The following is a 16,359-nucleotide window of genomic DNA, read 5'->3' on the forward strand; positions in this document are numbered from 1 at the left end:
TGAGGTCTCGAGGTATAGTACCATCACTCTTCATTCATGTCTGACTTTCTTCATCTGTCGCTTTTCCTTGCTCCTTCGTTTGCCTTCCTGTCATTGTGATCTGCTTGGTGCAGTTTGTTGTAGACTAGAGGTCTTTCTTGAAATGCCATGACCTGAATACAACGAGCAGAACTGAACCGGAGCGGTGTCCTTACATGCATTGTTTTTTTTTTGTCAGTAATACTGAGAACCCTTGTGTAGAAGCGCTCACGTGTTTGCTATTCCGTTAAAAATGCTTCTTCTTGCTCTCAGTCTTTGGGGTGTGAATGTTATTCGCAGCCTTTGGTTGATGTTATTGTTCCCATTCTGTTGGCTGTTAAGAGGGGATGTGTCCTTTCACTCAAACTCAGTGCCCAAACAGTAGAGGGACAGTGTGAAGTTTAGTGTCATTAAAGTAAATGGGCAACATTTGGGCCTCTGTGTGTGTGTGTGTGTGTGTGTGTGTATGTGTGTGTGTGTGTGTGTGTGCGTTTTTGTTTGTGTCGGTGCGTGCGTGCGTGCGTGTTCTCTCCCACCATTGGAGCCTGGGTGTGAAGGTGAGGGGTTTGGCTCCTGGGTCGTGTCTGAACCAGCTCTGGGTAATTAGAGGGTGCCGGCTGACAGGACAAGGGGGACCGGCTGCTTAACCATTCCCTCTCCCAGGAAGCGGGATCCGTGCAGACAGGCAGAGTCCCCAGCTGAACCTGAGCAGGATCCAGACTTAACTGGAGTTGATGTGTGTCCTGGGCTTTTCTGGTTGCTGTTCTGCTGGAGGACAGTGACCCCCGTGGAGGCTCGAGTTTTGTTTGTGAAGCCGCCTCGCTCATGCTGTGAGTGTTGTATTAACGGAAGTGAAGAGCTGAAGAGAGAGTCCCCTGACTGCAGGCAGGACGATAGGCAGAGCGCTGGGCAAAGGAAGGGGAGAGGAGATAGAGAGCGGTTATGAGGTTGTGTTTCCCATCCATTGTCATTCTTGTCTTAAGAGGACAATGTCTTTATCACAGTCATTATCTCTAGTCGTCCTGCCCTCCCATTCTCATGGTGTTGTTTTGGGGGGATTGTCTTTCTTCAGAGTGTTGGTGTTGGAGGATCACCAGGTACACACCAATATCTTCAGCCACTGCCGCAGTCCCTCCCTTGAATAGTTTATTGATGATAGAGTGTTTGTATAGATGGAGCCCCTTTTTGCGTAAAACACAAAAGCAAGTATCTGGCGTGTATTTTAAAGTGGTGAGGTTTATTTCTTTATTTCTTGCCAATTTCCTCCTTTCCCTTTGCGATTGTTTTGGAGGGTTAATGGTGTTAGAGCCTGTTGGTGGCGAAGCAGCTGTCAACACGACCATAAGGGACAACCCACTCTCTCCCTCTCTTTCACTCCTTCTCTCTCTCTCTCTCCACCTCTCTTTTTCTCTCTCCATCTCTCTCTCTCTATCTTACTCTCTCTCTATCTTAGTCTCTCTTTCTTTGTCTTACTCTCTCTCTCTCTCTCTCTCAGACGCCATGTTAAAGAGTGTTAGGTAGGAGAGTGAGGGAGATGTTATTCATGAGGGTGATGGAGAAGTGTTGTGTTTTCCTTTGAGTCCCTGCTGTTAAAAGAAAACCTCCTCTTGCCACTCGCCATTTTACACTCTCGACATATTGTACCTCTCAAAATAATCTTTGTTATAACTCTCAAACATGAGCAAGAATTTAAAAGGTGGATTTTTGGAGTCTAGACCACTCTGAATAAGCCGGAGCATCATTTTGGCCATGAACAGATTCCAGCAGGATTTGTTAGAGACACAGTTTCTGGGTGCTTGATGAATGTGTTTACATGGCCCCATTGGGGGCTGTCCTCGGCTGAACCCTGATGTGCTCGAGCTCACACAGTCGAGTCGACAGTTGAATTTGCTAACACTCGATTAAAAGGCTTCATGACAGCTGTAATTACTTTATAAATGAATACACCAGCACCACTATGATTTATTAAAGCCTATATGTTGAGCAAACATTTTGCCTTGTGTTCATTCAGTGATTGTAGCCTTTACAAGCTAACTTGTAAGATATAATTAACTTAGCTGTATTCACAATGTAGCCCAAAAAAATGTTGGTGGTTTTAAAAATGGCGCTTTTTTTTGTGTTCCATTCACGACGCGTTAAACCAATAAGTGTCAACCATCACTGCAAGCACCACCCAGCAGTTTCAGGGCCACACAGAAGTACCTACCCTGGAGTAGGTACCTATTCTGCCCCGAAAAACAGTCCTGAAAGAGAGTCCTTACAGGGGCGGTTCATGCAGTGGAAAAGCATCCCCCCTGAACGGCTCACAAGTTCCTGCAATGGAAAAGCACCTTTATACACAGAGAGAGAGACACAGACACAGACACAGACACAGACAGACAGACAGACAGAGCGCCAGTAGGCGACAGGGCTCTATGGACGGGTACTCCAGTCCCTCCCTGAGGGGGCCTTGCCAACACTGCAGGGGCAGCAGTTCAGCGCTCAACGGGGGGGGCCTCGCAAGCGGGCAAGAGATGACACACAGACACACAAACACACACACACACACACGTCCACTCCAGCAGTGCCCTGCCCCCACCCCCAGTTGGCACATCTTCATAAACAAGTATGCCAGGCAGCCAAAAAACATTAACCACGCGGCGCCGGCGAGGAGACTAACTGTAAAAAAAAGAATAAAAAATAGGGTCATACATCATCAGGGCATTTTAAAGTGCAGTTTCTCATAATCGCACCATAATCCTGCCCTGATAAACCTTACCTCTCCTGTTCTGAGGGTACCCCAAACCAGACAAAAAGCCTGGCTTTCAAGTCAAGTGACCAGTGGTCTGTCCGCAGGCTGGCACGAGCAGAGATGCCATTAGGTGCATGTCAGCTTAGCCCCCCGCTCCTAGCAGGGTGCAGTGGCTTTCCCCCAGGCGTAAGCACCTTTGGGAGCTCAGGATGATGGATCATGGTGGATGATGGTGATGGTGGATTAGGGGTATATACTGCAGACATGGGCTCTAATTGTGTTCACCTTTATCACTTGTCTAGTGAGCGAAGATGGAGAGAATATGTACCTCAAGGCTCCTGTGCTGCTACTGTCAACCCCAGCAGTTTCCACTGAGAGCTGCGAGTCTGTGATAAACAACACCGCCAACTCACTAACTTGCAAAGAGAGACTTGCACACAGATGCACAAACTTGCCCTTAATTGCATAGAAACACTATATTTGAAGCAGTTTTTACTTGAAGCAGACTTTTCCAGACAGTCAGTGGGGGGGAAAGCTGAAGACAAGACAAGCTGTCTGCATGTGTAGGTGTGGATTCCCTGAAGCCTTGACAATAAAATTAAATCTCAACTTCGGTTGATCTCCACTCTTTTAGCCTCGCTTACCTACAGCATGCACACAAACACACACACTCATGCCCAGGAGGCTCTGGAGTGTCATTGACCTCAAGGTGAGAAGTCTTCAGGGGAATGAAAGTGTGAAAACTCTTCTCTGTGGCCCCATGTGTCCATTCCTCCCTGCATTTGCCAACAAAAAAAAACTAACCAGAGACTAGAGTGAATCCTATCACTGTGAATTTAGACTTTTTAGACCAAGCTGCACATGGTATGTGCTTGAGAACTTGAAAATTAGCGACATTCTGACTGAGCATTTGTACACAACTGCGGCATGTGTTTATGCACCAGCTCACAACAGGGTGTTGTAACGATGTTCCCAGGAGGCGGCGGCTCCTCTCTTGCTGTGTGTGTGAGCAGGGAGACGGACATGGCCAGGTGAGAGTCAGGAGGAGTGGTAGCCACATGCACTCGCCTACTCTTTCATCTCTGCACAGAAGCACAGCAGCTGCTTTCAGCGTTAACGAGACGCTAGCCGCGAACAGATTGGTTTTGGTTATGGGTATGGGGTGCACTGTGGTAGCGGATCCATTACTTTGGGTAAATTAGGACACCATCCTGGAAGACCCCATACGCCTGTAATGTGTCTCACTGAAAGAGTCATGTCGTTGTAGATGGGCTGTCTGGATGTGTGATGAGCACCTACTTAAACTTTGCTAGTAGTCTGACAGTCCTTCACATTATTCTCATTTGGTTTGACCCTGTTTGAACTGTATTCTCACTTGGTTTGACCATTTTGTTGTATAAACTAAATAAATAAACTACCTTTATACCTGATGCGCTGTTAGACATGTAACAAGTAAGTAATATTTGAGGCAGATGTTTCTTTCGAAACTCGCCTGTGGGAGGGCACCTGGCTGGCAAACTGCTTTGATCAGCGGCAGGAGTGATCAAAACATGGCGCAGGAGGTGGAAGAGAGGTTACTGCATGCCATTTCCTGGACTTGGAACTTGGCTTCAGTCGGAGGGGAGTTTTCACTCTTGAAAGGGTCCGAAAAGAAGAATAACCTGGCGCCACAACAAAGGAGGGAAAGAGCGGAGAGAAAGCGAGAGCGATCGAGGGGAAATACACCTTTTGGAGGGTGAGACAGGTCGTCTCAGCCAAGCGCTGCGCTGGCAGGTCCAGAGAGCTAGTGAGTGAGTTGGAAAATGGCTAGCAGATGCCTTTGCCTGGTAAACACATGACTTATCCATTATCCGTGCGCCAAATGCCAAATCCTTGGAAAGGTTTCAGAGACGCGGTTGCCTGCCCTGGCTCCTCCATATATCACGTTGACGTATCCCCGGTGCTATTTTTGTTGTCAGGGGAGGAACAATAGATTCCACCCTTTTCCTACCGCTGCTGTAATAGCCCAAATAGAAGATTACTTTCAGCACATAAGAAGTTATCTAAGATGAAAGCACAGTTCAGTGCAGCTTGCTTTTCCGTCGCTGCCCTCGCATTTCCAAACTGACCCGAACATACGGGATTAAATGGACAGGCACATGAAACCTCCAGGTGTCAGAGGTGAAAGGTCGGAGGTTAGTGCAGAAGTGCAGCTGGTATGGCTTGGTAGGTGCACACCACAGGAGAGCATGACTGAACACACATAAAAATTACACCTCAGTACAATCAAATTATCATGCTCTGACAAACAGGTGACCACCATATATATAACTATTTGGGTGAATATATACAGACATATATGTATGCCTAAGTTTATACTATATGGTATACACTATATTATACTACACTGAAAATATAATACAATATAATATATTTTTTTTATAATAATAATATATTTTTTCTTTTTGTAAATGGAGGGCAATAGCTATCTTTGGCGTAGTGCATCCACAGGCAGACAGTATTGAGGAGATCAGGCTTGCAGTGCTCTATTGAATTCGTGACCCAGATTTGTCCGCCTTAATACTCCTGCCTACTAATGACTAGTGCATCAGTAATAGAGGAAGAGAGCTCAGACAGCCTTATTTATTCACATTTGAGCTGTGTGTGCCTGCGGTATCAGAGCTGAGCTGAGCAGACAGTCTCTGTGTGTGTGTGTTTGTGTGTGTGTGTGTGTGTCTCTGTGTCTCTGTGTCTGTGTGTGTGCACGTATGTGCATCTCAAGATTGTTTTCTCTTTGCTGTAGAGTTGCTGTGGAATTGTAGGGCTCTTTTCCGGTATTGGTTTTCTCTTCCTCAGCAAATTAATCATTGTCACTTTTGCCTCCTCGCATGTGACTCCATACATTTTCATCTCCAGCACGGACTTTGAAATCAATGCGATTGGACTGTTAAGCCCACATGCAATCTGAATCAGGAGCTTTCTGCTCCACACCCTCCACACATAGATTTTGTTTCCACTGGTCACACATGAGAGCAGACACACACACACACAGAGACACACACACAGAGACACACACACACACACACACACACACACACACACAGACACACACAGTCACACACACACACAGAGAGACACACACACACACACGCACACACACACACACACACACACACACAGACGCACACACACGCACACACGCACACACACACACACATTCACAGTAGTGCTCCAGCTCCAGGTGATCAAACGCCCAGGTGTCAGGTTGCATTAAAGCCCATTGTCCATGGCTAATGCGTTTCACAGGGGCCAGAGATATTGTCGTGCTAATGCTGTGCCCTCTGATTAGCCGCTCCCCCTGTTTAGCTTTCACAAGCCTCACTCACTCCAGCAAATGAGCGCATCTGATACCATCAAAGGCTGGGGCTGGAGGTGCTTTAAAAGGCTTTTTATTGCTGTTTTTTTTCACTCCCCTTTTAAGGTTTAAGCCGACTGCAGCTCTGCTGTGTTGTCTTAAGCTGTCGGACACCATCTACTTTTTAACTTCAACGTGATTTTGTTTTTCTTCTTCTTCTTCTTCACCGCTTCTTTCACTTTCTTTCTCTTTTGGATGTGCGTACAGAGCTGGAAGCGGAAGAATGAAAACAGTCGTGTCATGCGATGCCGTGTGTGTGTCTGAGAGAAGTGTACTGAGGAGAGGGAGTGTAATGTTAATGACTACGTGTTAGATGAGTGGAAGACCAGGTAAAGAAAGGATGGAGACAGAATAGAAAAGTGAAAAGGAATGAGAGAAAGAAAGAAAGAATGAGTGAAAGAGAAAACATTTATACACACACCCAAACTCCCCCCCAAAAGAGAAACATGTTACTACTGAAATACACTTCTATAACCCTCACAATCTTATGGCAGTGTGTGTGAGTGAATACAGGGTTGGCTTGTTATGGCCCATTAACCTGACACCCAGTTCACACTTGTGAATAAATCGATTGCTGCTGTGTTTATCACCACTGTGGCTGTAAGACGGTCCAGAGACACTGTACACCCCCAGAGTAACAGTGAGCATACAGGGTTCACTCTCACTTCCTCCCCACTCAATGCTTTAGTCACAGAGTCATCTCTGCCTCTGTGGGCCTGAGTGACCCATCTTGGTATCAACTTACGGTCTTTACCCAAATTGCATTAGCGCATCATTGTGCTCGAGAGTTGTGGTCAAGTTCTTTTGTACTTTAATAAGGCACTGCTACCTACATAGAGATAAGATCTGTCCTCCTGGTGTAAAGCAGTGGTGGTGGTTACATTTTGAAAGTCCCTGTTGTAGAGTGTCTGGATGGAACCGCAAAGGAAATGTGACTCATTCCAGCACTGGCTTCAGTCTGCTTCAGGCTCTGTGAGTTTAGCAGAGAAAGATTAGGACATTAGAATATCCGTCAGAGTAGTGAGAGGATTTAGAGACAGACGAGCCAGCCCACACACAGATTTTTCCATCAGTGGTCGTGCTTTTTTTATACCTTCAAATAACACTGGGAGATGACAGGCGCTCCAAACACATCCATACATGCTTGTCAGCTTATATTACAGCATGCATAATGCCAAAGAAAAGCTAAACAAAAAGAAATGCAAACAAACAAAAAAAGAAAGAAAACAAATCTGATAAAACCGGGGAAAAGTTAGTGCCCACGTGAAAGAGAGTCATTCTAGACTTTCTAAATGGACGGCAGAAAGTAAAAGCCTCTTAAATTCGGCCTTAATTGACTAGTAATCAGAGTCTAGAGGTAGAAACTACAGTCGGTAGTTTGGCAATGCATATGGTAATGCCACAGCTAATTGGTTTGCGAACACCATCTGTCTGGAGGCGTAACCTGAGTGTTCCCTTTGGCCAGGTAGTCACTGTACCCGCTGCCCCTGAGATGGAGTGGTGGTACCAGAGGATCATATTTCTCAAGCGCCAACGTCTCGGTTCAACCAGCGCCATAAAATGGCCACAGAGGGAACACAAATGTACCCCTCCGTCCAGGGCGAGACTGCTGTGATTGATGGATTCTGCACTGGTGTGTGAACCCTCACTCGTCCAAATCACACAGCCATCATAACACACCCGCCAGTGTTCCTCTGTGTGTGTGTGTGTGTGTGTGTGTGTGTGTGTGTGTGTGTGTGTGTGTGTGTGTGTGTGTGTGTGTGTGTGTGTGTGTGTGTGTGTGTGAGAGAGAGCTTTTTGGGTCACGCTGATTTCTGCTGTGGGAACATTGTAGGGTTGATTCCGGAGCTTTTGGCTCTGGCGGACCCCCTGCTTGTGTGGGTTTGCTTAGCCACCAATTTCTCCATTGCGTTTGTGATGGGGCCTGTAAGTAAGTGCAGATGTGGACAGGTCCTTTGTGACAGGGTGCTTTCAGCTGTACTGTAGAGTCAGTCTGGATAGCAGAGGCGAATACAGAGACGCGGAAGAGATCAAACAATTAATTGAACTTGAGTGACGAGCCAGACAGAGAGAAGCCCTTACGGACAGGGCGGACGTCAAACAGTGTCATGAAGGATTGGATGGTTTCTCTGTGAAGTCTGACTGATGTGTTCTTTTCTTTCCCTTGCCCACCCCTCTTGTCTCTCTTTCTTCCATCTCCTCTCTGCTTGGCTGTTTCCCTCCTTCCCCTCTCCCATCTCTCTCCTTCTCCTTTCTCTCCCTCCTTCTCCTCTGTTCTCCTCCCTGTCCTCCTCTCTCCCTACCGTCCTCCTCTCCCCCCTCTCTTCTGTTCTCCTCCCTGTCCTCCTCTCTCCCTACCGTCCTCCTCTCCCCCTCTCTCTCTTCTGCACACAGCCGTGTCGAACCTGGATGTGGAGAGTAAGCTGACGTCACACTACCAGGCCCCCTGGCACCAGCAGCGCAATGTGTTCCACCCCTCCACCCGGCCTGCCTGCGTGGAGGAGCTCCACCGCCACGCCAAACAGAGCCTGCGGGCGCTGCAGCGAGGTCAGGCCCACAGCACCCACCCATTAGTCTCCAACACCTCCATCTCTCTCTCTCTCTACCTCTCTCTCTCTCTCTCTCTCTCTCTCTCTCTCCCCCCTTTCTATATCACAGTGTTGATTTTACAGTCAGGGTATTGATCATTTTGTTCTCTGTACTCAGCTGATTCTGACACCCGTTACTTCTTTTGTAGTACAGTTACATCTCACTGATAGTGCCTGTATGTGTTTAGCCATGATATGCTTTTGTGAAACCCACTTTTGAGAGATGTAATTGACAAGCATGTGAGCTATGACCTGGTCATGTTGTTCTTATGTTTGTCTATTTGTGTGTTTGTTTTTCCAACCTCATTCCAAAGGCTTCTCATGGAGTCATGAGCCAGGTCTGCATTTCAGTCTTCCAAAGCTAAATATTGCCCCCTAGTGGTGTCAAGAGATAACTATAGAATGTAGCTGAAATATAGACCCATTTGGGAAATCATAGTAACTACATACCATAGACAGTGTGTGACCTAATGTGTGTTTATGGTGTGTGTTGACCTGTGTGTCTTGCACACACAGTAATTCAATGTTTGTGCCAAATATGTGTGTGTGTCTGTGTGCGTGCTGTGCTGTAGAATTAGACCTCCCACTGACTGTGTGGACCCCCTGTGATGTGGTGTGGTGTGATTATCAGTTTTGCTCTCCTGTGAATGTCACATGATATGTTTATTCATGATGTGGCATTTGTGTTAATGTAAACAATCAACATCTGCCATGTGATGTCTGAGAGGCATTTTTGCATAGACTATAATTCAGTATTTTCGATGTCTGTGTGGTGTGTGTGTGTGTGTCTGTGTGTGTATGTTTGTGTGTGTGTGTCTGGGTGTGTATGTATGTTTGTGTGTGTGTGTGTGTGTCTGGGTGTGTATGTTTGTGTGTGTGTGTGTGTATGTATGTTTGTGTGTGTGTGTGTGTGTGTCTGGGTGTGTATGTTTGTGTGTGTGTGTGTGTATGTATGTTTGTGTGTGTGTGTGTGTGTCTGGGTGTGTATGTTTGTGTGTATGTGTGTGTATGTATGTTTGTGTGTGTGTGTGTGTGTGTGTCTGGGTGTGTATGTTTGTGTGTGTGTGTGTTCGTGTGTGTGTGTGTGTGTGTCTGGGTGTGTATGTTTGTGTGTGTGTGTGTGTGTGTGTGTGTGTGTGTGTGTGTGTCTGGGTGTGTATGTTTGTGTGTGTGTGTGTGTGTGTGTGTGTCTGGGTGTGTATGTTTGTGTGTGTGTGTGTGTGTGTGTGTGTGCCCCACAGATCAGCTCCAGCGGCAGCAGGCAAACAACAAGAGGGAGCGGCGGGTGACCATCAACATTTCGGTGGCGCCCCCTATGCCCACGTACCCCTCACCGCGCACGCTCAGGAGGCGTGAGCAGAAAGCCCGGCACTTGAGAACGGTAAGCTCTCACTCACACCAACACCATGAAATGCCTCTCTTTGTTTCGACGCAGGAAAAGTCACTTGCTTAGGTTATTTTCCGCAAACTGATCAAGTTTACTCAACTGGTAAAACTGGTGTTTGCAATGTCATGCTAATTAGCCTGATACTGTGGAAGCACAGCTACCACTTAAAATGTGGCCTTTCACTCTACCACAAGTCGATTTGAATGAAGGAATGTACTAGTCATTTTAAAACCAACCAAATGTGTATGCTCTCTCTGCTAGAGGATTTACATTGTTTTTTTGACCCGCATGCCTATCGTTTGTGAACGGGTTCTGTGTAGGAGAGAACAGGGGGGGACACAGACACACAGGCACCTCAGATGCAGGTAAAAGAGTTTCACCTAAGGCGTCATGAACTGTGCTGTAGCATGCTGCATCACCAGCCCATCTCTCCAGGTGGATTGTGTACAGTGGTCGGAGATACGCTGTCACAAAGAGGCCATTGCTGTTCATCCACATAGCATGGAAAGCATTCTGTATTCTGTATTCTGTCTGGTGTTTTGGTTTCATCTTTGTTCTTCGTGTAGCAGTTACATCCACTCAACTGTAGTACACAGCTGTCAAGCTTTAAGTTGTGAGGTGTTAAATCACATGTATTTCCACCATGTTGACATTGAAATACATTAAACGTGTTCTCTTTGTGTTTATGCATGCTGCACATCACCAGTGTTCTTTCTCTAGTCACTAAACTCTTTCCGTGAGACGCCCCAGTTAGTTCAACTGACATTTTCTTCTCTTGTATCTTTCCCGCTTAAAGCTGCAAGAGGGAGCCGCTAGAGAGGCAGATAGTCAGACCCCGCAGAGACAGGTAAACCGAGCGGCCATGCCATGTGTGTTTCCTGTGTGCTTCATTCATCTACATCCTGACCTGATTGGTCATGTAGTGGCGGGTCTGTTGGGATCCGTTGTCCTGTTTTCCCTGTTGGGTTGAGGTTTATTTCCCTCCCTCTGCATTTGAAGACATGGTGTCTCATTGTTAAACATTTGTAAAAAATCCAACAATCCACTTCATAAAATACCTCTCTCTCTCTCTCCCTCGCAGCAGTAAAATATTGTTTTTCTTCCATCACAGTTTTTAGACGTCAACACGAGGTCAACAGTTTTTTTTTTTTAATTTAACGAATAATTGCTTTTCATTCTAGGAGTGGACATGTCAGCATGGAGACATTTAAGCAAAGAGATGGACCACTTACAAGTTGTTCACGGCCCCTCCAACTCCAACTCCCCTCCCCTCCCTGTCCTCAGTCCCAGTAGTGATAACCTCTGCCCAGACCGCCATGTTTTACTCCTTGTCATATGTGTTGTTTTATCCCCACCTTCCACCCTTATAGCTCCCAGAGGAATCCGTCCATCTTGATGTTTAGTTTTCAATCCCCATTCATTGTTGCCACCCTTGTGTTTGTTTGTAGTTTGAGAATGCCCGCCCACCCTCTCCCACCGAGTGCTGCCACTTCTCTCCCTGGAGAAAGGTATTGTACCCCCCACCCCCGCCCCCCCCGCCAACCCCTCGACTCCAGACTCTACTCCACTGCGTGTACTAACAGCTAACATTCAAACCTCTCCGTTTTAATCCCTTCACACTTTCCTCCTCTCTCGCCTCTGTGTGACAGCCTGTACTGTGTATTTCTCTCAACAGTGCAAACGGGCCTCTTAAATGATAAGCTTCTCCTTGCTAATCCTTACAATGAGATTTCTAACAGTTTTTTAGCATTGACACCATACACACTGCATGTGTTCTGTGTTCCCCAGCATGTTGGAACACAATTTCCTAATTGCAGCATTTCTTGTGTAAATGAGTGCAAATTGAATGGAGATGATATCTGAATCCTTTCGAGTGTTAGGTTGGTTGCGGTAAAGTCATTTGAGACACTGGATAGCAGTTTGATATCTTCATGCCCATCTGTGTGTTGTGAATGAGAATCTTAAGAATAGTCAGCTTTCAAGTAGAGTATGTGTGGAATGTGTGTGTGCTTCAGATACTCAAGGAGAGAGGGCGAGAGAGAGAGGAACTGTAGCCAGGGATCTCCTAATGACAGGGTTTCCAGGGTGAAGCTGGTGTCTGAGTGGAGTGTGTGTGTGTGTGTGTGTGTGTGTGTGTGGTGTGTGTGTGTGTGTGTGTTAAAGAGAGCACACTGTCATTACCCATAAAGCCTGTGCGCTGTGGTTTCCCACAGACCCCGCCTGTGTGTCTGACTCTGGGAGAGAGGGCAGCTGTAGTGCTCTTCATTTACCCATGAAACCTTTCGCTCTCTTCCTCCCCCCCACCCTCCTCCCCCTCCCCCTCTCCTCTCTCTTCCCTCCTTGTTGGCCAGATTTCATGAATGACATTCTTTTACACTTCACCCCTGAGGTCCCCTCTCCCCTTTCTAATGAAAATAGCCTTTGAATAGAGGCCAGAAACTAGATCCAAACCAATACATTTGCCTTTTTTCATTCCCCCTCTCCTACTCTCTCTCTCACACACACACACACACACACACATACACGCACACTCTCCCCCTTCTCACTCCTCTCTTTTTCCCTCACCGTCTCTCTTGCGCTCTCTCTCTCTCCTCTCTTTCTTTGCTCCCTACCCTCGTCTCTTCTCTCCCTCTACCTCTCCCTTCTCTCCTTCCCTCGCTCTCTCTCTTCCCCTCCTGCTCCTTCCCCGCCCCTCCTCTTATCACTCTGACAGCCTACGTCCCTCTCTCACACTCCCCCCTCTCCCTTTCTGATGGTCGCTCTCAAATCTTTCAAGCCAAAGTGCTTTTTTTTGTTTGACAAACAAATCAGCTGTTCACTCACTCTCTCTGATTCTGTCCTCCCCTTTTTGCACCAGTAGAACTTTTTCCCCCCCCCTTAATTTGTGGGGTGAAAGTTGCCTTGGAAACGGTTTCCTTTTGTGGCCAATGTTTATTGTGAGGCCCTCGCTGGTCTGTAGGGGGAGAGAGAGACAGACTGGGAGAGACAGAGAGACACAGAGAGAGAGAGAGAGAGAGAAAGAGAGAGAGAGAGAGAGAGAGCACAAAAGCTGATGGAGCAGCTCTCAGTCAGATTCACTCTCAACCATGGGGGGTGGAGGCGTAGGCTGGTGGCTCTCAACTCCCAGACTCACGCACATGATGACTTTGTAAACATTCTGCAAAGGTAAGCCTGCTTCTGGTTCTCTGCGAGGGGAAGGACTCTGACGTGGAGGACAGACATGTTAGCCCCTTGATCCTGAATGCTAAAGGGAGAAGGCCTGTGTGTGCTGTGAGGGTAGGGGCTGTTTACTCTGGCTGGGAGATCTCTGTATTTTGAAGTGGGGAGAGAAGAGGGAGAGCCAGCATGTAATCTGGTAGGGAAAACTCTGTGTTCTTTGCACAAGGTTGCTGCAGAGATCGCTGGGTTTTTTTTGTGTTTTTTTTCTTTTTGTTTGTTTGCTCAGATGGAAGTTGTTTTATTTGACAACGTTATCACGCTGCTCTCAGTGGCAGACTGTAGAAGTTTGCTCTCTATCTCTCACACAGACTCACGCATACACACTCATCTACTATATCTGAGATTACTGGGTTTTCTTCCCATTAGGCCACTATTCACCGTGAGCGAAATGGAGACAGTGCTATTAAAAACCCTCTGCCTTGTCATTTGGCTTGTGATAGATTGGTGTCAATAGCTCCCTAGTCCGGTTGATACAAAGGCGTACACTGATTTGTATCTGTCTGTTATTGGAAATGAACTCAATCAAAATACACAATCAATATCATGTTAGTATTATACAAAACATTTCTCTCAGCTATGCATGGTGTGGGGACTTAATCTTTTTCTGTTTCTATTTCTTAGAGCCTCCTGGTTTGGTTTATTATATTATTATATCATTATATTTTTGACATGAATAATGTGATGGGAGTTGTGACTGAATTATGTAATTATTTTCAGATAGTTTCTGGCTGATCATCCTCAGCTTTAAAACCTTTATTTCTTTCCACGTCAAAATAACTCTTTAAGGTTTCTGTTTAAATTTGGAGATAAAGGTTATTGGTCTGTTTGATTTCACTGCTTATGAATGCTTTATTGCAATGTTGATGAAAATGTGTTTTTGCTTCACTACTTCAACTTCATCTTTATATTTTCACTCATACGTGTTTCTAAACTCACCTCATATCGTTGTTTGGCGTGCTTATTGTGTTAACCAATCACAGTGTTTAGTTTGTGTTGTGTGCTGGCCTTCAATACTATGCTAAAACATGTAGTTAGTTGTGGTAGAATATGTATCCATCCAGATACATATAGACATTGTGTGTTTTAAAATGAAATTAATAACCACACACATGAAAGCCTAAGGACACACCGAAGCCAGCACACACATCAGATAGCCACTAACATCCTCTTTCTCTCTCCCTTTGCTGGTATCCTCATGTAACCCTGCCCGCTAACCCTGCCGTGACCTTACCATGCCATTGTCCCATGTGTTTCCAGGCTGCTCCACCTACTGACGCCGACTCAGAGTTGGTGGCGCTAGGCCACCGGCCCAAGTGCCCCATCCCCAACGTCCCCACCACGCTGGACAAACAGACTAACTGGTCCGACCCGTTGCCACTGCCAACGCCCGAGGAGAGGATGAAAAGTGATTCCCAAGTGATCAACTCATGCGTCGTGCCCATTAACGTCACAGGTAAATGCCAGAGCTGTCTTCCTTTGCTGCTGACCACTAAGTGACCGGTGCTGTAGGCTACTTGCAAGTGTGGATGCTGGTGTCTGATAGACCTGCTGTTGATACGTATGTCATAGGTTCATTAAGCAAATGTTTTTTTTCCTGCTGCTCAGCTGGGGGAGTAGTGCGCTTGCATTGCTAGGGTCATTGACTCTCAATGGCTGGAATGTCTGGTATTATAAGCACTGATAAAGTGCAGTCCTCTTCTCTATCATTCTCTGTAAAACTCCTGCTGATCATGACAAAATAGACTCGTAAATGTAATATGCTATGATCTATTGGGTGGGGTGAAAAAAATCATAGCTTAGTTTAGTTACTTACGATCCTATGAATACGTAAACACAGGTCTGGTTGTGCAGTGAGTGTTGAAGAAGGACTTTGGTGTGTGTACACATGGTCAGTGATTCATAAGTAACGGTTGCATTATGATGTTTTACGGGTGTGTTGGTCCATGGATGGTAACACCCATGAATGTCTTTGTATAAACTGGGCTGTCCCGTTGACTCTAGAATCATTAGTTTTGTTCCACTACCCACCAGGAGCATTCTCTGCATTTCAGTGTTGTATAGTAAACAATTCTGGTTTGATCACTGGGACCAAAGTACATAGATATATATATAAAGACACTGATTGATGTACTGTATGTAAGTATACAGTGTAATTTCATGAAACTTTTAGTAGTCAGTTGCTGCCTTTAAAGAATATTTGCTCATTAGTTTTGCCCTGTCAAAGGACAACTGTAGTACTGTAGTTATTAGTATTGAACTATCCTCTTGTGTTTATGTCCATAACATACCTGATATACTGAAAAACTGTGCCACAATGAAGTATGATTTGTTTCGTAAATGCCATGTGAGCCAGCGGGCATGAACACCGGACTCAGTCCACTGGGCTTTGTACTGTACTTAACCTTAGATGAGGGTTTGTAGGCTCTCCATGCAAGTGTGTTGAATCTGTTTTCGTTTTCAGAGGAGGTCTCCGTCTCTGCCTCCCCACCAGCGATATCAGCCTTCTTCAGTGAGCCTATTTTACGTGTCCATTCACCGTGCCTTTCAGTGTCATCACATCTCCCCCCCTAATTCACCCGCAGCCACAGTAGACAGCCTCATGTGTCATGTGCATATAGAACTTTTACACTGGCAGAGTACTTGGCCCGTGTCCGCATTGTCTTGTGTTCACTACTTACTGGGGCATTTTCATAAAGGTCACAGCTGAATCTCCACGTAGTCCTTCAGATGGCTTAACATTGTCATGGCTAATAAGACAACCAGCTTAGCATGTAAATGATCTAACAACAGGACTTAGTGGCCTGTGTTCATCATCACTAAAATGAACTACCCACTGCGAAAACCTACGTGTAACTCATTGCAAGACTTCCTGGTTGTTTGGGTGTGCTTATGTGTTATGGGAAGTGCAGAGGAGGACAGTGTCCCATGCATGCCAATTAGTCACATCAAGAGGATAAAAAGCCTGCCGAAATGAATTTACTGTCTACGGCATTGAGTTAAGGTGGATTGGATCTCACCAGGC

General features: G+C 46.1%; 1 protein-coding gene across 8 annotated transcripts in view; it reads left to right on the forward strand.

The window, feature by feature from the left end:
• The window catches only part of nhsa (Nance-Horan syndrome a (congenital cataracts and dental anomalies)), an 86,179-nt gene that overhangs the window by 60,619 nt on the left and 9,201 nt on the right, over positions 1 to 16,359 (forward strand). Inside the window, exons 2-7 of one of the 8 annotated variants that reach the window (XM_031575186.2) lie at positions 8,538 to 8,690; positions 9,046 to 9,069; positions 9,973 to 10,112; positions 10,915 to 10,965; positions 14,595 to 14,790; positions 15,799 to 15,846. In XM_031575186.2, the coding sequence (XP_031431046.1) occupies positions 8,538 to 8,690; positions 9,046 to 9,069; positions 9,973 to 10,112; positions 10,915 to 10,965; positions 14,595 to 14,790; positions 15,799 to 15,846 (612 nt within the window). Of the gene's footprint in view, positions 13 to 8,537; positions 8,691 to 9,045; positions 9,070 to 9,972; positions 10,113 to 10,914; positions 10,966 to 11,566; positions 11,627 to 12,746; positions 13,284 to 14,594; positions 14,791 to 15,798; positions 15,847 to 16,359 lie in introns of those variants that run through there. The other 7 variants (XM_031575185.2, XM_031575190.2, XM_031575188.2 and 4 more) reach the window with 7 other exon arrangements.

This window comes from Clupea harengus, chromosome 10 (genome assembly GCF_900700415.2).
Source record: "Clupea harengus chromosome 10, Ch_v2.0.2, whole genome shotgun sequence".
NCBI lineage: Eukaryota > Metazoa > Chordata > Actinopteri > Clupeiformes > Clupeidae > Clupea > Clupea harengus.